The sequence below is a fragment of the Anopheles coustani genome, chromosome 2, assembly GCF_943734705.1.
Source record: "Anopheles coustani chromosome 2, idAnoCousDA_361_x.2, whole genome shotgun sequence".
NCBI classification, from domain to species: domain Eukaryota; kingdom Metazoa; phylum Arthropoda; class Insecta; order Diptera; family Culicidae; genus Anopheles; species Anopheles coustani.
In genome coordinates, this window is record NC_071289.1 from 5418988 (window position 1) to 5441063 (window position 22076).

A 22076-nucleotide genomic window follows, 5' to 3' on the forward strand; every position below is an offset into this window, starting at 1 on the left:
TCCCTCCCATCTCCGGTGTCCAGAATACCGGAGAAAATCTATCAAGCATTCATGCACCGTATTCGTACGATTGGCTTGAGAAAACTTCGGGCGCCAAAGGAAGGTTGCGCCAAAGAAGCCCAAATATTTGTGGAAAATTTAACCCCTCTTGAACTTTGCGGATAATTAATTCCCGCAATTCGAACCGACCGGAGGGACTCGACCCGACCGAGAAAGACTACGTTGTGGGGGAGGAAGTATCGATATGAAACCGGCGATATTATTCACTTCAACGCGGTATCAATGCGTCACCCTCCCCAAATATCGGAGCTGGTTGAAATCTAGAATGAAATCAATACCATCATCTAAATCAATAAACGCTCTGCCGTCGCACGTTTCTGCTTGCAGCATGATATTTTTCCGGTTTCCACCCACCAGGCGTCTCCATTCATCGAGGACTTTTCCCTCCCAGTCGCCGGATAACGAGCTGTGTGGAGATGAATGACGTTGCTCGTTGCTGTTCTTTGTCACCGTCGTCATAAGGATGCGAAGCTCTCGGGGAAAACCTAGAGTGCGATAGCAGAGGGATAGCGACGCGACAACACATTGGAGTGGCGGGGAAGGCGCCTTTTGAAAACTCAAAAGTCGAAAACTTGCTCGACCTTCCGAGTTCACTACCGTGAAACCGAGGAGAGGACACGTTGGCGAACGGAAGACGCACCGAAAAATCTAATAATGGAAATCATTACTCGTGCAGGAAAGAAGAGCGCTTGACGGGGGAGTCATGCCTTGCAAGAAAACACCAAGCAGTGCCCCGAGGGCACACCGAAGTCTCGGAATTCTTCCCTCGAGGAGTTGAGGACGAGATGGTTGCACGTTGTTGTAGACGGCAGAAACTCGCTTCTTTCCTTTCGAAAACCCGAACAGCAGAAGAGGAGGGTGACAAACACCGTACAGAAGCGGTTTTGCCTAGCCGTAGGAAAGCAGCCCCTCCCCCACCCATTTTCCTCCGTACCCGGTGGGTGTGGTACCGTTTTAATCCTTCACAATTACCGTACCAAAAGATGATCGGTTTTGGGGCACGGGCAAAGGGCACGGTAATGGTGCGAGAACATGAATCTTTTCGAACAACGAAGAAGTGTTTCAAATCCACCTCCACACCGGTTCACCCTTCGCTGACGGCATTCAAGTGTTGGAAAGCGAGTTTATCGATTTTCCCGACCGATTATCAACGTCCTTCGTGGCCTGGACTGGAGGAGAGTTAAATCGATTGCAAAAATTGGAAATCACATAGATGCCAACATGGGATTAAAAAGTTGGTGGTGTGACGTGTGTGTATTTAAATATTCTATGATTTTCTTCGACCTGTAATGCCGCTTAAGCACACCATAAAAAAACATTTACTACGAAAGGGGAATTTGTAAACAAATAAAATTTTATTTTATTTACAATTAAATCCCACTGCGTCACTGCGCGGCAAAAGTTTGACAAGAGTAAACGAACAGGAAAAAAACATCCCATTTTCTTCAGGTTTCCATTCCGCCGAACCGCAAACGAAGATAAACTCGTTAGCGACACTGGGTTGGCGATTTTTTCTTCCGCGTCATAGTCGTGTTTTTCCAGTAGAAAAGAGACCCATTTTGGAACCTATGAAAGGGTGATTTTTCCGTTTCACCAGACCGCGTTGGTTTTCCTTATGGTTTGGTAAACGATGCTTAGACAGGCGAACGCGCGACAAACAACGCCGTTGGCGGTGTCCTTTGCGCCTTTCAACTAACACACTTCAAAGTGGAAAAATAAGATACCGAAACAAACGAAAGGTAGTTTGTGGACAAATATTTTCGATAAGAAGGATGAGAAAAATAGATATAAATATTCCTGTATTAAAATGTAATTCAAACCAGAAGTAATAATAAAATCCGTACAATATGTTTGTAGTACTTAAAGCATCGATCAAACCTAGAAGACGAATGATTGTAATTCCCTTTTCCTGTTGAATGAAAACCGTACCAAATCACTTCCCGTATTTGCCAATTTACGTATCTCATGGCAAGAATGTGTGAATGGAATATGTTACCATAACGACTATCTTCACGAATTTCCGGAAGCCCGTTGAATCCGGTTCAGAAATAAAACGTAAAGCTGCCGTTCGGCACACAAAAGAATGCAAAACCACCCCGAACACAAGAAACTGTAACGGACACGGTTAGCAACATATAACAACAGCAAAAAAAAGGTGTAGACATGCATTTTATTGTCGGTTTCTTTAAATTGGTGTCCGTTTTTCATGGTGTCGTTTCGCCTCCCTCTGTTCGCTTTCACTTTTCCACCAGCCGATCTTTCCAAAAGAAAACCCCCGGTTGCTAAGAAGCCACCAAAAACCCGAGTCCGGTGCGCCTCCATTCGTTATCTTGCCAATCGTTAAGTACCGCCACAGACCGAGTGTTTGGGGTCGTTTCAGTAAAAAAAAAAAAAAACAAAGAAAACGAAGAGGAAAAGGTGGGCTTTTGCTTCGCTCTAATGGCGCTCGATGGTTCGGGCCGGGCGCAAACGATTTGTAACGCCGCCCCGCAAACCGGATGCGGCGCCTCCGGGAGGGAAGGGGTGGCGGGAAAAACCGGTCGTTTTCCCTTATCGTGTACCAATCGCTATGAGGTTCGACGCTCTTATCTGTCTGGCGTGCACGAAGAAAAAAAAAATCGGAGGGGTTGGTTGTCTGATTTTCAGTCAAACTCTCGTCCGCAGCGACGTCATCGAAGGACATCATTATATTGAACCAACAGAGCAAGTACTAATCCGGCCAATCGGTGGCAGGATGTATCAGTCATCGCCCTTCAGCGATGGCGAGTTTTAGTTGTGTGTGTGTGTGTGTGTGTGATAGGCAGTAGAAGGATTCAACGTCCTGGTTGGAATGAACGGTTTTCTAAGATCTAGGCAACTTTAGAGATAAATGTCCTGAGCACCCCTGATTTCTTTGTGATCTATACATACTTTAAAAACAGGTCATTTTCCATCTGGTAAAAACATTATCAATGATGCATCCTAAGTTTTATATTTCCATCGCTTTGAAGCCAGTTTTGGAAACATTCGATACTAAGGTTCAACTTACCAAAATACTTATCAATGTTGTGTATTATGATCACCCCTTTCCAGCACCGGTGCTATTAGGAGAAATATTTCTGCAAGGAAAAAACACTTTACCTCGATTTTTCCGTGCGTGGAATTTCAATTTCCGAAAATCGTACTGAATGCGTACGAAAAACCAAGGCCCAAAACGCCTTGCTAAAATTTTCCGTGACCGCCCAAAAGTGCAATGCCATACGTGGATACATCGAGCTCGATCGCCGGTTTTCGTCCTTCGTCCTCCTGTGTGCTATTTCCGGTTTCCTTGCCGGGGGCCTAATTCTATTCTAAGCTCTCTACCATCGACGCCGTAGGGTACACGGACATTGGCACGGACTCGCAATCCTATCAACTACGGGATCATGAATGAATGGTTCCGGATCGATGCGTCTAATCGCATTGCATGGAGTGTATATGTGTGTGTGTATGTGTTTCGGGCTGCAATCGTTACACTGTAACTCCCAGGCAGAAGAGACCAGCACCCATCGAGGGAAAAGGACACGGAAAACGTGTCCATGAGTGTGTGTGTGTGAGAGTGCGTGAGAGCAAGAGAAGTGAAATCATTCGAGCGTACGGTTGGATTGCAGTGGAAAATCTGTTGAACATTTCCGCCGGAATGGTTTCGAGTGCAATCTGGGTGGGTGTGTTTGTGTGTGTGCATGTGTCCTTATCCTCCATGGTGGAATGGCGACACCAGGCGACGTCGTGTTACTGGCTAGCACATCGAACCGGCGAACCCGGACACGGCCGCAGGATATTTTCCGGAATGCACAACCGTGATCCTGCAGCGAACACTGGGGCAACAAATAAAGCGCACACCGGAAAGCATTTCCACGCGTTCGCGGAGTTGTGATCGCGCTCATCATTCGGGGGAGAATGGTCATTTTGGGTGGCCACACGAAGGCTGCATATGTTCTACATTGGAAGCAGGTTTTTGTGACGTTGAGTTTTAGACGGGTTTGGCGTATGGTGTGCACATTGGGATATATTGGCGGTACGCGTGGACAAAAGTGTGTTATTAGAACGGATGAAACCATTTCATTTTCTGTCAACACTCGCCAACATTGTGTATAACTTGAAGGGGTGAAGCTATTGGTTTATTTTATTTGAAAGTTTTTCAAACTACTTTTACCAATTTTTCCTAAAGGATGAAATAAGTTTGATCTAATTCAATGTGCTTTTGCATCATGTTTAACAAATTCCTTTCCATAAACTTTGGACATCAATGTATCATATTTCCACACTATCCGCTGACGCTTATTGCTTCCGGACGCCAGGTTAATTCTCCAATCGAGCATCACACTGTTCGACGCTTGCCATTTTAGTCGTCCGCATGTGGACGCAAATAAACTTGCACCAAGCCGGCGCAACCTCGTCGTCATCCGCCTGTCCGCATCGAATGGAAATTATTATTTTTAGCATTGCCCGCGGTGGCGCTTTTGCATATCCGCGAAACATTGGAGCACACTTCCGGAAAGGTTATTTGCACGGACACACACACCGTTTGGGAAGCATCCTTACGGTTCGTTATGAAACCATCTGGCAGTCGAAAGCAGTTCGAGCTTGGATTCTCGATTCGTGCCGATGAATAATGTACGATTCTGTCCGGCAAGGTTGAGAATCTTTTTGCGTACTAACAGAACAAGAAGGGGTCATGTAAAACTGTATTAGATAAGTTCGTCTCTGATGGGGTATGAACCAAAAACATTGCTTCCCTTTCAGCGATTTCTGGTGAAGCCAATTATATACAAACAATTAACTTTGCTACGAGTTGCTGCACTTTTTGTATTCAAATAAAATTCCCCTTTTTCCATAATTTTTATCCACCATTTTTGCATTACAAAATGAAGGGAAACTGTTTGCCCAAGGCTTTTGATTCAAAAGCCCTCGTTCCCATTGCGTGCTACTTTTCTGCGGTGCTTTGATGGTACAAAACAAAGTAAGCTTTTTGCTTTTCCATTCGAACTTTGCCTGGAAATGACAAAGGACGGGCCGAACATTAGGGGCCTTCCTTTTCTCGACGAGAAGGCAGAATTCTATTACAACTGCAACCGTTACCCAGCGTTCACTGCTAACCCACTTATGTTTGCACTGAATTAAAAATATTTCCCGGAGATAAATTTAATGAAAAACAAACACCATCCAACCGTTTTTCACCACGTTTTACCACCGACGCAAAAAGCGGACCATTCTTTCATCCTTCGACCGTTCGTCCGTTTCGTCACCGTCTCGCGTCTTCCCGCCGGGGTGGCGTGAGGAGGGAATCCTTTTGTCGCTGTCTGCGTGTTTTCTTACCAGCATCCAACCCGGAGCCGAACATCCCGGAACACATCCCCGGAATGGGTCGTACCGTTGTCTTTCTCGTTGCTTGTGGTGGAAAGCGACCGGAATAATGCGGCCGATGTTCGTGTTTTCCCTCTTCCCTCCTTTCGCTGCCTTTCCACCCTCAACATTCCTGTAATGCACCTCGTAATCACCTGGCAACGGTGGGTGGTGGGTTGCGTTTCCTTCCCCGAGGCAAGACGAAGTTTCGCTCCAACTCGGCTTCCACAATGGTTTCTTTATAAATATTAGATTTTGTCACGGGCAAGTGATAACTTTATCTCGTTTTCTTCTCCGCCATCGCATCGAGCGTTGGGAAAACGTTACGTTATGGTTTTCTTGGAGCAAATAGTTGAAATCAGCATGTGAAATATGTCATCCTTCTGTGGATCTTCATCCTTCCATCAAGGGAAGACATCGATGCGAAGACAACTCCACCGATGCAGAGTGGGAAGGCTTTCTTTTTGTTTTGTTCGGTACAGGTTTTCCCAGTTCCCCCGCTCAAGGTAAACATTTGAAGACGAAAATAATTCTGTGATTTTGGGAACACATTCCCGGATCCGGATCCACGCCGAGGCTTTTCGTCGTACGAACCCGGTTGAACCATGTACGTCCCAGCAGCAACCAGCGGGCTTATTCCTCACCCATCTCCCCAGCTGCTACCCGGGGAGGCGTACAGATTCAAGCCGAAAACGGCTCGTGCAGAATGATCTAAAACAAACACCACCGATATCGGAGGACGGGGGCTACACGGTGGAAAATGCTTTTTCTCGCGTGGGAAAAACGCGAGCACCACGACCGTAACGATTATTACGCTCGCTGCTGGCAGACACTACAGCTACAGCTTCCGGTTCCGTGGCCCCAGCGCGCCAGTCGACCGGAAAAAGGCGTGCGTGCGAGATGTTGTGTTTTTCCGCTGGAAAAAGCTGCATAGCACAGTCCCACTTACCCCGTTCTGTAAAGGACACTTTGTGTGTGTGTTTGTTTCGAGTAATGAACTACGCACGGGAACACGCCGCGGGATGGAAGTCCTCTGCACAAACAAACGATTATAAACACCACCGCAGCATGGGCCGGGACTTTCTCTGCCACGGTGCTTCTATCTAATGATATTCCAGCAACGTGTTGTTTCATGAGATTTATTATTCTATCGTAATTGGTATGCTTTTACTTTTACTTCAAAATTAATTTCGTTGAAGCCAGCGAAGCATTTTTTAAATTGTTTTGAAACCAAAATTATCTTGTAACAACACTACATGATGAGGTTACAAAACATCTAACACGAAATGTCAACCAATGTTTATACCCATTTCCGGACTTTTATGTATAGTAATATACTTTTACATAAAAAAAAACATTTTCCTGCATTGTTCAATTGAGCAGATCAACCCATTTTTGCACTTTTCAATTATCAACAAATCCATCTGCAACTTTAATTTTCACAGCCAGGATTCCTTCACAACTAAACAACGGGTCTGGGGCGACATAAAAATGCCCTACCCGTGTTTTCCTCTATCGCTTTCTTGCCACGTAGCGTTACTTTCTTTCCATAATCCTCCGAGTGCGCTTTTCCGACGACAGTCAGGGCATATGTTGACCTGGTTCTAGCTAGTGTTTAGAGCTAACTCGGCTCGCTTCGGAAAGTTAGAGGATGGTACTACGAGAAAAAACATCGAACACTGGGACAAGAAAGCACAAACCAACCAGAATTATTTTTCCGCTTTGAACCAGCAGCACGACTAAGCCTCTACACTTTCGGAATCTCCAATGTGTCTGGGGTTAGTGTCGCTCGGTTAAGCTGGACAAAGCTCAAGCTAAGCCATTTCCCGACCGTAGGTCAGTAATATGGAAGAATTCCAAGGGTCTTTCAGTACTAGAAAAAAAAAAACCGTCAAAGATCCTTGTCGGCTAACGATAGATGAACAATGACAACACAAAATCTAACCGGAAAACGAAACATAAAGAAGATATAGTCTGCTACAATGTGATGCGAATTTCACTAAAGCCCAACAGAAGGGTTCCCCGGCAACTAATCCGCACAGAAAAAAATGGCATATAATTCAAGGGATACATTGAAAACTGAGTAACTTTCTTCTTCTTCTTCTTGGCGTAACGACCTCTTGGTCATGCCTGCCCGTTAAGGGCTTACGAGACTTGTTTCCCTGTTGTACGTGGATAGTCAGTCCTCTCGTACAGGGGAGGGTCCGGTCTCGGTTGGGATTCGAACCCACGCCGTCGAGGTGGTGAGGCCCGGCGCACATGGGCCGATTTTCTAACCGGCGCTACCGCTCGGCTGTCGCGGACCCCCAACTTTAAATAGGGTGATTATATAGTCTACTATCCTATTTTTAAATCGACTCCTGTTCTACAACGAATGTTACTATTTGATAACCTTATAAGAAGCTTCCACATTTGTTTGTGTATCAACACAGAAACATGCAAGTGCTCGTAACATCCTTTAACTAGCCAATTTTACACTCGTGGGAGCTTTCACTCGCTCGAAACTGAAACCATTTTTCCCCGTTTAAGGAGCGCGTCATTGAAAAGCACAAAATGCTTCCATACAAACAAACCGACTCAAATTCCACTTCATCTCTGTGCCACTTGAATGTCATTACTGCCACCGGTACCGGCTTGAACGGAGGTTAATGTCAAACCCGTGGTTCCCGTAGAAGCTCGTACGAATGCGATCACATTGTGCACAATTATCCAACCTTTGTCCGCGACCTTTCCACGCGAAGCACGAGGGGTTTTCCTTACACACTTACACTTGAAATCCGTCGCCGGGGCAGTGAGCCGTGTCCTGAAGGACATGATTGTTGTACGGTGCTTCGCAACGAGAACCCAAGCCCGAGGATGATGATGACATAAAATTCCTTTAAGCAGCTGCACGTTGCTTTTTTTCTTCTAAAAGTCTACAACTTTAAAGCACTTCTTTTACAAAACCTTTCCCCGGAGACTTTCACCCGCTCGGTTCTCCAACGTTCCGCAATCGTGTCGGCTACGTCTTTGTACAATTTCATCACGCCAATTTCACCCGAGCAGTGTTTTCCTCCGTGCACAAGTGCAGCTGCATTCGGTTGAAGCCCGCGACACAAACACACACACGTACTTGAAGAAGGTTCCCCACCGGAACGTGGAGCATGATCCTTAACCCAATGGAAGCTGGGAAGCATTACGAGAACGCTTCAAGGAACACACACACACAAACTACTCGTTGCTTCTCCTCCTCCAATGAACCCTTTTTCCATGATTTGTGTTAGGGCGTTTCATTCACATTTCCTTCTTTCCTTCTCCTGCACTTGAGCGTCCTGTAGATAAGGGATGAAAAAAGCTGGAAGAAAATACCTTAAAAGTATCACATGTTGTAGGAACATAAATTTTAATATGCTCGCCACTTCGGCCCGGCCCGGCCGTCTTACTCTTTCCCGTATCGTTCTTACGGAGATTCCACTTCTTTTTTTTTCATTGTACTTCCAGGATACGACTGGGTCGGCTGGCGTAATGATTCGCTCGGCTGGGCTGGCAAGCCGGTCGAGATGGTGTTCGAGTTCGACTCGGTCCGTAACTTCAGCTCCATGGTCCTGCACACCAACAACATGTTCAGCAAGGACGTACAGGTGAGTTTGTGTGGCCCGGTGGACCCTTTTTCTCCTGCGGTGGGGTTTCCGCCAAGACTCCAACAGTGTGTGTCGGTTAAGGTGTTTTAGTTTTTAACCAAACAGGGATAGGTTTCCGCTCAAAGAGCTCAAGGACGTGGTTAGGTTTCAGTGGTGTTACCTAATACATGCCAAAGGATTATTTCTACGTCTGTTTTATTTCGCAAGATCTAATACTTTGTTATGAGCTTATGCTTCTATAATCTATTTCTTACACTTACAATTCCTTAAATTAGCTCGGTTTCCTTGTGATATAACATTTTTATTTCATTTTTCGATTCCAAGCGTCATCATTTTCAACTTTAAACTTCCCTCTTTCGCCTCAGATGCTTCCGACGAAATCGTATAAATATCAAACCGCTCGCGAAAAGTCGTTGGAAGATTGTGGAAAAATAATGACACTCCATCAGCAAGGCAATCTTAACAACGGACTGTTTACAATGCGCGAGCCAGAACCATCTGGTGCTATCAAAAAATCTCCCTAACCTCATTTTGATTGCCATTGATTGAGGGAAACGACATTTCCCGCCCCCCGAAATGTGCGTCGGTCGTTGGACGATTTATGCGCCCGACTCGCATTCCCAAAATAAAATCGCTCGCTTTCGGTTGGGCAAATGAAAAACCAACCCGCCGCCGCCGCCGCCATATCAATAAACAATTATCAAAACACATAATGGCGGGCGAGCTTCTTATCGGTCGGTTTGGGCCCACCAGAAACGGGGAGAGGCCTTATGAAAGGGACTATGTTCCGTTCGCGTACACAGCTCATTACGGCCATTTGCCAGCATAAAGAAGTCAGCCTAATGAAGGGTAAATCTTCTTAACGGAGCTATACTTCTTTGGAGTTCCTTTGCGCTATTTCGTTTTCATTTTCCCTACCGCCCTATCAATGCGCCAACAGCGAAAAGCGAGCGATTTTCCCATCCCCTTTACCGCCTTTAAGGCTGCCTGCCTTCCGGCGCCAAAATGCTAAGTATCAATAATTGGACCCGGGTCGTGTTTTTACCCAGTTTTTTTTTATCACATTCCTCTTGCTTAATTTTTTTTTTTCTTCATTCTCTTCGTTTTGGCAACAGCCATGTTCTATGGGAGCCTGTTAAAACTTTTCCACAACCTCGGTTCCATCTTTTTTTCTTTCTTTCTTGGAAGCTTTGCCATTCGCTGCCTGGTTTTACTCGCTTGGGCACATGAAAGGCTAATGGCACCAGAGGGAACCTACCCGTGGAAAACTTATAGTGTTATTTCGGGTTGCCCGGGGTTGGAGTTTTCCGGCATCAGACACACAGGTTTTGCGAATGTGTTTGTGTGTGTGCGCCCACAGTGCCGGGAGCGCACGATAAAACTTATTTTCTCGTTAATTGTTCGAGACGTTAAAATAAATTTTCTGCAAAATATAATTAAAGAAAAAGGAAAAACCTTTAGTGCCTCTCAAAGAACATCCATTTGGAATGAAAAAGGGCATGGCCCGCACCGTAAGGCGCGCTCTGTCCGAGCCCGAGGTGCTTCTTCGTGCCACACGGTTATCCGGTGAGCTGGTTTAGATGTTGTTTTCTTTCTGTTATTGGCTTCTATTTGCCTTAGAGAGAATTTTCGTAATACGTAAAGAGGTGAAAACCCTGGAAAAGGGGTTGATTCTGTGGATCCATTTGTGCAACAATAAAGAAAAACTCCTCCGGATCGCTGTAAAGTCAATGAAACCACCGAAAATACAAAGGACATCAAATCTAATGGCGGGACAGAAATAGGGACCCGAAAACTTTCCGTACCAAATGACGGAACGCCGGGGCTGCCCAATGGTGGATGAAAAAGCGAAAGTCAATTTAATTAGGTGGGGACAAAACTGTTTTCCCAGCCCGAATAAAAGGGGCACGAAAGGAAATCAAAACCCCAACGGGGTTAGCGAATGCTTTCCACTTGAGCGGAGATGTCGTTTGGTTTTGATTTTTGGGGTTTCTGTTTTGCCAGGAATTCTTCACCCCGTCACAGATCGAATCCATTTAGGATCCATAGACACTTGTTTTTCCTTTCTTGAGATTCTCAAAATAATGTTCCTTCACGTCCCAACATAAGCACAGCAAGTTGTTCGTTTACCGTGGCTTCTGTAATGCTCTACTCCAACATTATTTGACGCTACCATTAGCATTAAAATCAACATTCGATCGATAGGTTCATTAAAACTTTTCCTCACCTGCAGCGGGATCGTAATGAACGCGAAGGAACGAAATAAAAACTACACTAAACAAACCCATTTTCAATTCATTTTCTCGAACCGATAAATGAAAATTGCAGCGCATCAAAACCGCCCGGAAGGCGATTGGAAGGGAAATTCAAATAAAAAAAGTACCTCTTCACAAACATATCCGAGGGGGGACACTAATGGAACAGGGGAAGAAAAAAGATGTAGTTGGAAAGCAACAAAACCCGCTTCGAACAGGGAATAAGATGACATTTTCAAGTCTTCCCGCATCCCCACGCAGCTGAGCAGGTTCTCAAGGATGTGTTAGCCAGAACGGACATGCCCGGGAGTAGATGGTTGGAACTGAGCTAATTTTCTTGGAATTTTTCCTTTTCCTAACGGTCGATTTTTCCCGGCATCACGTTCGCCTGGAGGGATTTCATTTTTTTCCCTCCCTCTGTTCCGGAGGATTGACAATTTCATTTTTTTTCTATTTATTCCTTCCCCATCCTCTTCCACGAACGAACCTCTTATCAGCGTCCTTCGATTGCAATGTGGCACTTACTTCGTCCTGCCCTGGCTGGTCAATGTGCTTTTATCGTCATTTTCAGTTCGGTTGGCGCTTATTGCGCTAATAAACGTCGCTCGAGGAGTGCGAAGCGATTGGAATTAAAAAGATCTTCCAGTTTTGCCGTTTCTGGTCCGGGGGTGGTGAGGGGAAGTCCTTGTTTCGAGCCGGGGGAAGGAAATGACACTGGCTGGCTCCGCTTTATAAGCTGCTTATTGCCATCGATACGGTTGGGTAAATGGAAAGCGCTTTTTTTGCTTTTTTGTTTTTCTGTGAGGATTTTCCTTTGCTCATTTCGTTTCCGTTTTATGGATCATAATTTTTTTCTTCTTCTAGTTGTTGCTGCCCATCGCAAGCGATCAGCTTAAAAGGGATATTCTTCTTCATGACACAAGACGGACAAGTGCACACTAATTAGTTTTTCTCGTGATCGCGGGAAGCGTTCCATTTTCCGAGTGACTGAGAGAGATCTGATTGCTTCAATTATTTGTACGCGAAAGCAGAAAGACGCTTCTATGATCATTTATGATTTATATTTATCAGTTGTTAATTGCGACATAAATACCGTTGGAATTATTATTGTATAATATTCTTATGTAGTAATCATCCCACCCAAAAACCAACAACTCCAATCTCAACGTTCTCTTGACTAATTGTTTGTTTGACTTGTTCCCCCCTTTTGCCAGGTGTTTGTGCACGCGAAGGTATTCTTCAGCATCGGCGGTCAGCATTTTACCGGCGAGCCGGTCCAGTTTTCCTACATGCCCGACACGGTGATGGAAAACGCCCGTGACGTCACGATCAAGCTGCACCATCGCGTCGGACGCTACGTGCAAATTCATCTCTACTTCGCGCTGCGCTGGATTATGCTGAGTGAAATATCCTTCAACTCCGGTAAGTTTTGTTTACGTTTGAGGGAAAAGCGGGGTGGGAAAAACTAAGCGTTTTTATTCCGTACGCTTTTGAAACACGAATTTCACTCGCGAGCGCATCGGCAGTGCAATCAGTGCAGTGTTGCAGCAGTAAAATGGTGGTGCGCTCGGATGCGTTGGACCTCCAGCTCAAATTAATTGCTGTTTCTCCGATGTCAGTGGCGGTAGGAAAGGGAACAAAGATTCCACTCCGGGAAGGCAGTGTTGGTAGAAACACTTTCGCAACAACTCTCGGAAAATAAGATCGGTTTGCTTAACAAGGATCAGTTTGGGTTTTCAGAAGCGCTGGAGGTGATGCTAAACAAAACAAAGTATTTATCACCGTAGAAACGAGCGTAATTGTACTTACTCCACTCCGGAGCGCCCGGGCCAAGTGTCAATTTGCAAAAGATGCACCAACGAACCGGGACGGGATAAAACTTCTCCGGCAAAGCGCAACACCGTGTTGATGCGAAATCCGCGGGTGACCGCCATTGATCAAATTTATTCGAACGTCATTTTCTTATTAGCTTACGGTTGCATCCGAGCGTTAGGATTCTCTTTGCTAACGATGTGCTTGCTGTTGACGCCTCAAAGAGGTCGCGAAGGATCACTGAAGCGATGTTAGCCCGGCGTAAACAACTTACCGGCGGTATTGTTTAATGTGCAAATGTCGCCACCATCTTGTTGATCGTCTGGCGTTGGAACCGAAACGTTAAGTCGTTAGTTTGCGGATTTTTCAACAGAAACGATTTTTATCCTTTTTCATACAAACTTAATGAAAACATGTAATGGATAAACCTTATCTTTTTATAGTTTTACAACAACATTGTGTAGCGAAGAAAATCCATACAATGCAAATTTAGTTTTGAAAATCCAACAGCAGGTTGTTCGTCCACAACATTGCACACGAGACTTCAACATAAGAAGACCAAGCCGGTGCATTCTAATTCCCAACACCCAACTAGGCTCCAGCTGAGCCCCAGCCCCTGAGTCCCAACTCCCTCCACCCTCCCATTCGTTCGCCCCTGTACTGTGAATGATGTGTTGTCGGTTAACAAGATTTTAATGAACGGAAGCTATGTTTCTTCCCGGGGTGTCTTGTCGGTCGGACGGTCGGTTTGTTTGTTGGCGATAAATTTAGCGAAACCTTTCTCGGGCACCAAAGCAAAAAACCCCCCGTTTGGAACGAGACCAGCGGTGTTGGCAGCCGTTTTTGTTGTGGTTTTATTTTATTGCATCCACCGAGCGACCGGAACGGTTTGGAGGATGCGTTTTAGGAGGACTTGTGTTGTTTGCATCTCCATCGGAATGGCCTTATTTTGCAGCGATTACGTACTTCCCTTTCGGAGGAGTACTTTTAGCCGGCGAATGTGCAATAGAGTTGTGCGATGATCGTTTGGCATCGTCGTTTCTTCGAGTTTGAGTTTGTAATAAATAGGGTGAAATTATTCAAAAGATCGTATAAATAATACTGCCGGTGTTTATTTGTTTGATCGCCGGTTGTTTGTCATGCCCGATGCAGTCGGGCGGCTCGGTCTCGCGAGTGCATCATCATCAACACACCATCGTCGGGCCGGGTGCATCCCGGTGCATCCACTGCGACAAACTGCAAATCTAGCGGTAGTTTTAAGCAAACGATAACCACCCGGAATCCCGCGGAACGGTGCTTCGGAAGGTGGAAAATGCGAAAACACACACACACCCCCCCGGTCCCGTTGTTTGATTGTTGTGTTTGCCGGGGGATTCCTGTTTGCGACCATTACTCAAAACCGGACAAACGCAACGAACCACGGCGCAGCCGGGTCGGTCGTGAAATTGGTCAGTGCGCCATTTGTGGCCAACAAGCGCGCCTCGGTTGGACGGGGTTTTACGCGTTCCGTGTTCGGCTGTGTGGCAACTTGTTTCAGTAACTGATCTATAACAAAGAGGATATTTATGACGCTCAATCTCGGGTACGCTGGTGTGCTGGTTGAGACGTTCCCTTTTTCTTCACCCTCACGAAGAAAGCTGCTTTCTCCAGACAGTGGAGATAAGTGCAAAAATACACTGCATGCGACAGAAGGGGCAGCCGGGGGGAGAGAGGGGAATAAATAAACCATCTTGAATTAGCGAATGAATGGAAGAGAATGAATTGTGACCCATTAGCGAGAGCCACCTTTGGAATTCCGCAACCGTCCATCGTTTTCGAAACGTTCCCTCGCGCGAGTGGACGAAGGAATCGGTGCGGTTCCTTCAAGCGGGAGGGGTTTTGGTGTAAATGCGTGCGATTCTACGGCGATGATGTTGCCGACCGCTACCGAGCAGCAAAAGTGAGCACACGGTGAAGTAATATTCATTGCAAGTGCTTTAAGTGCAACGGAATACGCTTTATCATCGGCGCGATAAGTGATGGCAGCCCGTATTTCGTTGCGAGGGAGTTATTTTTCCTGGCCACCATTTCCATTTGTATGATTTTAAAATCACATAAATCGTAAAGATACTCAGAATCGTAGGATGGCAATTAATAAACTGACGTGCTTAAAACATATTAGAAAAGAGTTTGAAAAGCTAACTCGAATATTATGAAAAATATCTACATTGCCATTGACAACATGAACAAATGTTATGTTGCATTTCAAACCAACCATTATCAACAGCTTTGATTAATGTTGTCTTAATTGGTTGGCACCATTTAAAAATATGTTTTTTTAACGGGCGATTGTTACCATTTCATATTTATGTGCCGTTTGTTTACGTTTCTCGCTCGATCTAGTTTATGGTAGCAGTCAATTATTGGCAATAGATTTTTTCCCCAACTAAACACATAGCTAACGAACCGGGGGGAAAAAAACGAATCGAACAATTTATTCCGATGACGCATGAATGCAAAACCATAACAAAAACCACCGGCAAGACTGGACGTAAAGAAAGTTTGGCTTTCATGTAACAACACACATACGCGAGAATAGTTATGCTCGGGCTTAAACAGCGCTCGTCCATTTGCTTCCCGTTGAAGCATAAATTGGCAACAAAAACCCCCCACCCGGCGGCTTCCAATACATGCCCGTTGGGTTCTATTCCAGCCCCAGTTCCGGACGTAATCATAAATTTGCTGTCAGCGGCAGCGAACGAAAGCGTTCATGGAATGCTAAATTTAACCCCAAACCAATTTGGCTTACCTAATTTCCCGCGCTGATGTGTGTGGCTTTAGAGTGTGGCCTTTCTTTTCGGTCTTTCGCCTTGTTCAAGAGATTCCCTCCCCGGGGATGGGAGTGTTTTTGTTTCCCGCGTGGATCGCGCGATCTTCAAAGGATGGTTTTTGGTTGGTAAGAAAAACCATCGGGTTTCGGAAAACAGCAACTCCTGGCGACCGCTCAACGACTTTGTAATTGGCTCGGGTAAAGGCAACCTCTCTCCCCCCGTTGGATGCGCTTTCACTTTCCGCGGAAAACGTCAACACACGGTGATCGTCGGTGCCGTTCCGCGTGTCAAGATCTGCGCCAAGATTCTTTCCTTCCGAGCGCCGAACTCCCGCGTCCAAATGTCACCACAGAGTGTCACATGGAAAGGGGAGGAAGGGAAACGATAGGCAAGGGAGCGAAGGAAACGCGCGAAACGGAGAGTGACGGCAAAAGCAGCAAGTCATTAAATTTAATAAATCAAACAACCCCGACGATCATCTCGCAGCACGCCTTCCCTAACGAGGTGTGCGCAAAGAGATGAATGAGTCATTCACACACACACACACACACACACACACACGTACCAATGCTCTCCACTAACGTCTTTGGGGTCTCTGCGAGCCGCTCCCTCCGAACGAACGAACCGGAATCCGCGGGTGCAGTTAATCATCTTCCAGAAAGTCCACCCCCTTTTTCCATCGAACGCGGGAGGGTTCCCGATCGGAGCGCGGAGGTGACAGACAGGGGGGGCCAGATCCAGCCGAAGCTCGCGAGGGGTAATTTATCAAAATCTGAAACTAAATCCAGCGACCCCCGTACGTTCTCGACGGCCGTCGGTTGAGTCAATACGGCTGCCACGAGCAGCGATGCCGTACGTGGATTTGAAGCTAATTTATGTTTACTTTCCCGTGGCTTTGATATCAAATTATGTTATTAATTCCACCCGGTGCATCCCCGGGGGTGCTGCGGGTGTGAGTCGCTTCCGATGCAACCGCCTTTTTTGTGATTAATTTCCACGGCCCATGCAGCTAGAATGCAGCTGATCCGGTTGATTGCTCCGATGAAGGGACGGAGGCCATTTTCTTGACCGTTCGGTAGGTCGTAAAATGCCGGCGTTTATGCGAGCGTGCGAAGGATCATAAATTTAATGATGTTTAAAACACACATACACACACACACATCTCTTGCCCCGACCGTTGCCACTGACATTGGGGTTCGTTCGCCACATGTTTGGGGCCTTTGCAGTTCATTCCCGTTGATGCGCTTTAAGGATTGTGTTCTCCCTTTTCCCTCCTCTGCTCTCAAAAAGTCTTCAAAGGAATTCTCTACTGCAAAAGAGTGGCAGCATTTTGCGCACATTTCTGCTAATTTGCCATCCATCGGGAAGGTTTGGTTGGTTGGTTTGCCTTGGCCACCCTGCTGTCACTCTCGTGGATTGATCTTTTCCGTTGGCTTGCTCTCTTTCCTTCTTTCTCCCAAGACCACATGTTTTCCCAGCGTAGGGCAATTAATGTTTCCTCAGAGATGCCAGAATGTTGTTTTGCTGGGTTCGCTTTTTTTGAGAAATATAAATATTTGCAGAATGCCATGCATCACTGAACCTTATTACTGTTGAGGCGAAGCCAAGCTCGTTCGTGTTGTGGCGAAATGAAGAAAATGAATGTCCCGTTCTGACAAGAGAAAATTGTCCGTTAAATGGAAGAAAAAAGTACATGCAAGAAATTGTCAAGCTGCTGAGTGAAAGATTAAACAAATATTTATTTCAACTCATGATAACCGATTGTTCCACAGTAAACACATATGACAGTTGACCCAAATGACGTTTAAAAATAATCCTGGTTCAAAGCTGATAGTGATTCTAATGAGATCCATTTTGAGTGCACGATCATTTCACAAAACGATTATTTTTCCTTTCCTGAGGACTCACTTTGAAATCAATATGGTAGAAGACAACAATCCCCGGTGGAAATCAATTCCATTCCCTTTCGATGGTGCTACAATTTCCACTTCGAAGAAACTCTCCTTTGTAAGCGAACGAGTACCATCGACATCTTTGCCTCGGCAACTATCACTCGAATCTCGTTGCAAAATGTCATAATCATCTCTCATTTTCTTTACCTCTCCCCCCCTCACAGCGCCCGTGACTGGCAACTTTTCCGACGAGGAAGTCAACGGGAACTCCATCTCGCAGGAAAACTCCGTCGAGTATCCACTGCAGCGCGACGAGTCCGGCATCAATATCGTCAACAAGGGCGAACGGAATCACGTTACGCAAAGTAAGTTACGATGAAAGGCGTTTATTATTTGCGGGAAAGTGTACGGTAAGGTGTTCTCCCTCTTCTTGGGTGGAAAATAGAATTTGCACGAATGGCGTCAGGGACACTCGATCGATTCCCGGTGGTGCAATTCCGAGACCACAAGAAACAACACGCCAGCGGTCGAAGCGACGCCAATCAATATCAAATCAAATATTCATCCAAGAAATTACTTAATATTTAGCATAAAATAATTGCAAATTAACTACAATCAGCCCGTGTTCTGACCGTTCACCCAACCGTTCCTTCTTGCGACAGACTGTCGCCCCGTCTCAACCGTTAGTTCAGTAGCAGACCGGAGGTAATGGCCACAGGTCGTCACTGCTCGACAAACGGATCGGCCCTGGGAACGGTTCGATGTGAGACAGGGATAAGAAGGGTGTCGTCCGTCACGGCCACGACGACGATATTGAGTCGTCCTACGGCTGCAATCCTCGAGGGCCCGGTGCGAGGCCTTTCAGGAGCGATCAAATATCTTCCACTAATTTGCATTGCTAATGTGACTCATCAATTATTCAAATTATCACATACTTTGCCCCGGCGTGAACTAGTTGTTTGTTGAAATAAGGACACGTCAGTGCGGCAAACCCTGGGAGATGACTCCCGACGTTTTGCATCCCTTGATCTTCATCTCTCACACTCGCTCCGATCAATTCCCTTTGATGAACGGTGCACATTCTGTCCGCATCGTGCTTCATCATCAGCAACATCATCATCATCATCGGCGTCGTCGTCGTCATCGTTATGGTCATGTCCTGCAGCGGACTCGTGCCCTCCCGTAAATACCCTTCTACTATCACTTCTCACTGGCCGATGATGATGAAAAGATGAGTGATGATAAACGGCCGGCCACTTCCTGGCTAGCGACTGAATCCTCCCGGGCGGCGCGTCGATTGCGCCAACCCTCCCACAAACACACCGGAACAGCCATCCATCCATCCAGCGGGCAGTCAAGGGTGAATCATGAATTTATCTGCCAACCTGGTCTCTCTGTCCGCTTTGAACACTTGTCAAAAGACACCCGATGTTGAGCATTAGCAATCAGCTGTATGCATCTCTGGTGTATCACGGGATCGAGAAGGATCCGTTGCATCGACGAGGGTATGGATACGGAAAATGCAACGGAACGGTTGCATGCATTAACGGACGTACGATGGTGAAGCTTTTTATCGTGAGTGGTTGAAACTGACATGCCCTATTTAAATGTTATTAGATGTTATATTTCTGAGCAACGATTCCTATCACATTAATGTTTTACATAAAACTGCATTATGCAAAACATCGGAGATGTTAAAAGTACAAGATTATTTATACAGTAATCGTCTGTTAATTTGTTATCAAAGAACATTTTCTCTGGCCTCTTGTTAAGTCGGCAGAAAATCTGCTCGTGATTGCAGGATGTTGATTGGATGTTGCCATTCACTTTCTTGCCTTGGCGAACCAAATGCAGTCGAGCCAGATGAGGACAGATGTCCAACGAATGCCTGTCATTACTGGCGCTTGTTATCCTGCCACTTACAATTCTGAAATTAATCACGACATTATGGTGGTGATTATATGGTATTTGCAATTTAAATTAATTTCAATCATCATCAAGCACTTGCGCCACTCGAAAGCGAATGCGGGCGCATTCCTGCCCCGGGTTAAGCTTTTTCATTCATCCATCTGTTGCTGGATGCACCGAGAACAAGAACGATCGACGCCGGGGGCGAAACGAATGCTAATAACTCAAAGGGGAACCAGCTCGCCTGCCTTCCCTACAGCGTTCTCGGACGTCTTTCTTACGATTTCTTTCGCTTGCAGTTATCTCACCGAAACCGATCGATCAGGAGCCGGAGCCACACTTCATCGGCGTCGTGATAGCGGTCCTGACCACCATCATCCTGCTGCTGATCGTCATCATCATGTTCATCGTCGCCAAGAACAGACGGGCCCGGACGGCGGCCGTACTCGATGCGCTGCAGCACAATCTGCATACCGATAGCTTAGGTATCGACAAGCGGCTGAACAGTAATTTCAAGGTAATTAGCCTTTCTTGCCCGGGACATTAATGGGGCGCACGCAGGACAAACAGAGTCGTCGAGCTGTGAACGTTGACGTTTTTAAGTACCTGGATAACTAACGATCGTGATAGCTAGCGGGGTGGAAAGAGTTAAGAAACAGTTATAAACATTGTGTTCTACAACCGACGGTCATTTACACTCAATTGATAAACATACATATGTTGGGTATGACTTGATATTCACTATTGTGTGCTAAATCCTCATAACTTTAGAGAACGATGTAATTGTTGGCTATTTATGTAGTTCGCTTCCACCGCGCTCCTCTTTTATTCCACGTACAGAACAGACCACGGACTAGACTAAACTAGACTCAACAGACTTCAGATGAGACCAACAGACAGACTAAGAATAATTCTTGCTGCATCTTCATCACAGTCTACTAGATACATAACATAGATGTAACTATAGACTACTAGATTGTTGAAGTTGTAATCGATAACTCAACAGTAATAACCTAAAAAGTAGATCAAAGTAGCAAAGTGATTATAAATACACTATGTTCTCTATAAGGCCGGTTTACTACATCAATTATTCAGTGACTGATAGACAAGCTTTTCCGAGCGCACGTTAAACCGATTAATTTAGCACGATTTTGACAAACTGCCTCCAATTACTGCTGGGCTCGTGAAGGATTCAGCTTTACAATCTCCCACTTCTAGCCCGATCCACCCGGTTTTCAATGAACCAGTTTCGGAACTTTTACCCACATTACCTCCCACGGTAGTTACCTACACGAGCAGTGTACCGAAAACTTCTCCCAAAAGCCCACGCCGCTGGTGCATTTAACCATCCATCAGTAACAACTACTCAGCCCCCCTAGGGTTGCACTCCCTTCTTCGGTCGGTCGATCGAGAAGCATTTTGGAAACTATTTGCATGCATTTACTTCGAGTGCATCCCATCGAGCACGTTCCGTGCGACGACTCGTTCAGTTCGGATTCGCGGCCCACGCTTCGTCGGAAGCTGGCATCGATCTTCTTGTGTTCCGGCCCACGTTCTGCTGATACCTAACGCACTGCCTGTTCGCTCTCTCTTCCCTCTTCAGGTATCGATTGACGATAATGAATCGATTGATAAGAGCAGCCTCTACCACGAGCCGTTCAATGTAAATATGTACACCAGTGCCGCCAGCGGATGCTCGATGAACGACATGCAGCGTCATCATATCACCCCGGACTATACCGGTAAGTAACCGGGTGGCCACACCGTCCTACCGTTCGTTGCTATACACGCCCGCCCGGGGATCTCACGCTCAACTCCGTCGTCGTACGAACGAACACGGGGTTGGGTTTCTGCTCGGCATCGTGCCGCGGGGAGTTTCATTGAATGTTGGCCATAATTACAGCAGCCGCCCGTGTAACGCACGGCACAATTCGCTGATACGATGGAACGCAGCGACGCGAAGGTACTTCTCGCACACGATCGACGGGATTATTTAAATTAAATCTAGCAACAAAGCGGGGCTCGTTCTGTGTAAATGAATCTTTGCGGTTTTGTTCGAGGAATTTGTGGCCTTGCGAGATAATGAAGGATAGCTATCTGTTATCTCACCTGTCACACCGGTCTATGAAGGGTGAAGGATTCTGCCTTATTTAAAAGTCCATACAATTTTAATTAGAGCAACTTTTAAAGACACATGATCTCGAAGAGTGTCGTCAAAATGGATCCTTTTTAAAGAAGTATGGTCGATTCAATACTTTTCTGAAAATATTTCTTTCTAACCGAAATTGGTTTTCTTAAAACATTCCGGATGAAAGGATGTTTGTTATCCTTTCTTGAAGGCAGACTAACCACAAC

The 22076-nt window shown here is 45.9% G+C and overlaps 1 protein-coding gene across 1 annotated transcript in view; it reads left to right on the plus strand.

Annotated features, from left to right (window-relative positions):
* The window catches only part of LOC131262254 (discoidin domain-containing receptor tyrosine kinase B), a 107227-nt gene that overhangs the window by 61248 nt on the left and 23903 nt on the right, over positions 1 to 22076 (plus strand). The window contains exons 6-10 of the mRNA XM_058264218.1: positions 8905 to 9044; positions 12514 to 12721; positions 18038 to 18178; positions 20021 to 20238; positions 21325 to 21463. Of these exons, the coding sequence (XP_058120201.1) occupies positions 8905 to 9044; positions 12514 to 12721; positions 18038 to 18178; positions 20021 to 20238; positions 21325 to 21463 (846 nt within the window). The remainder of the gene's footprint in view (positions 1 to 8904; positions 9045 to 12513; positions 12722 to 18037; positions 18179 to 20020; positions 20239 to 21324; positions 21464 to 22076) is intronic.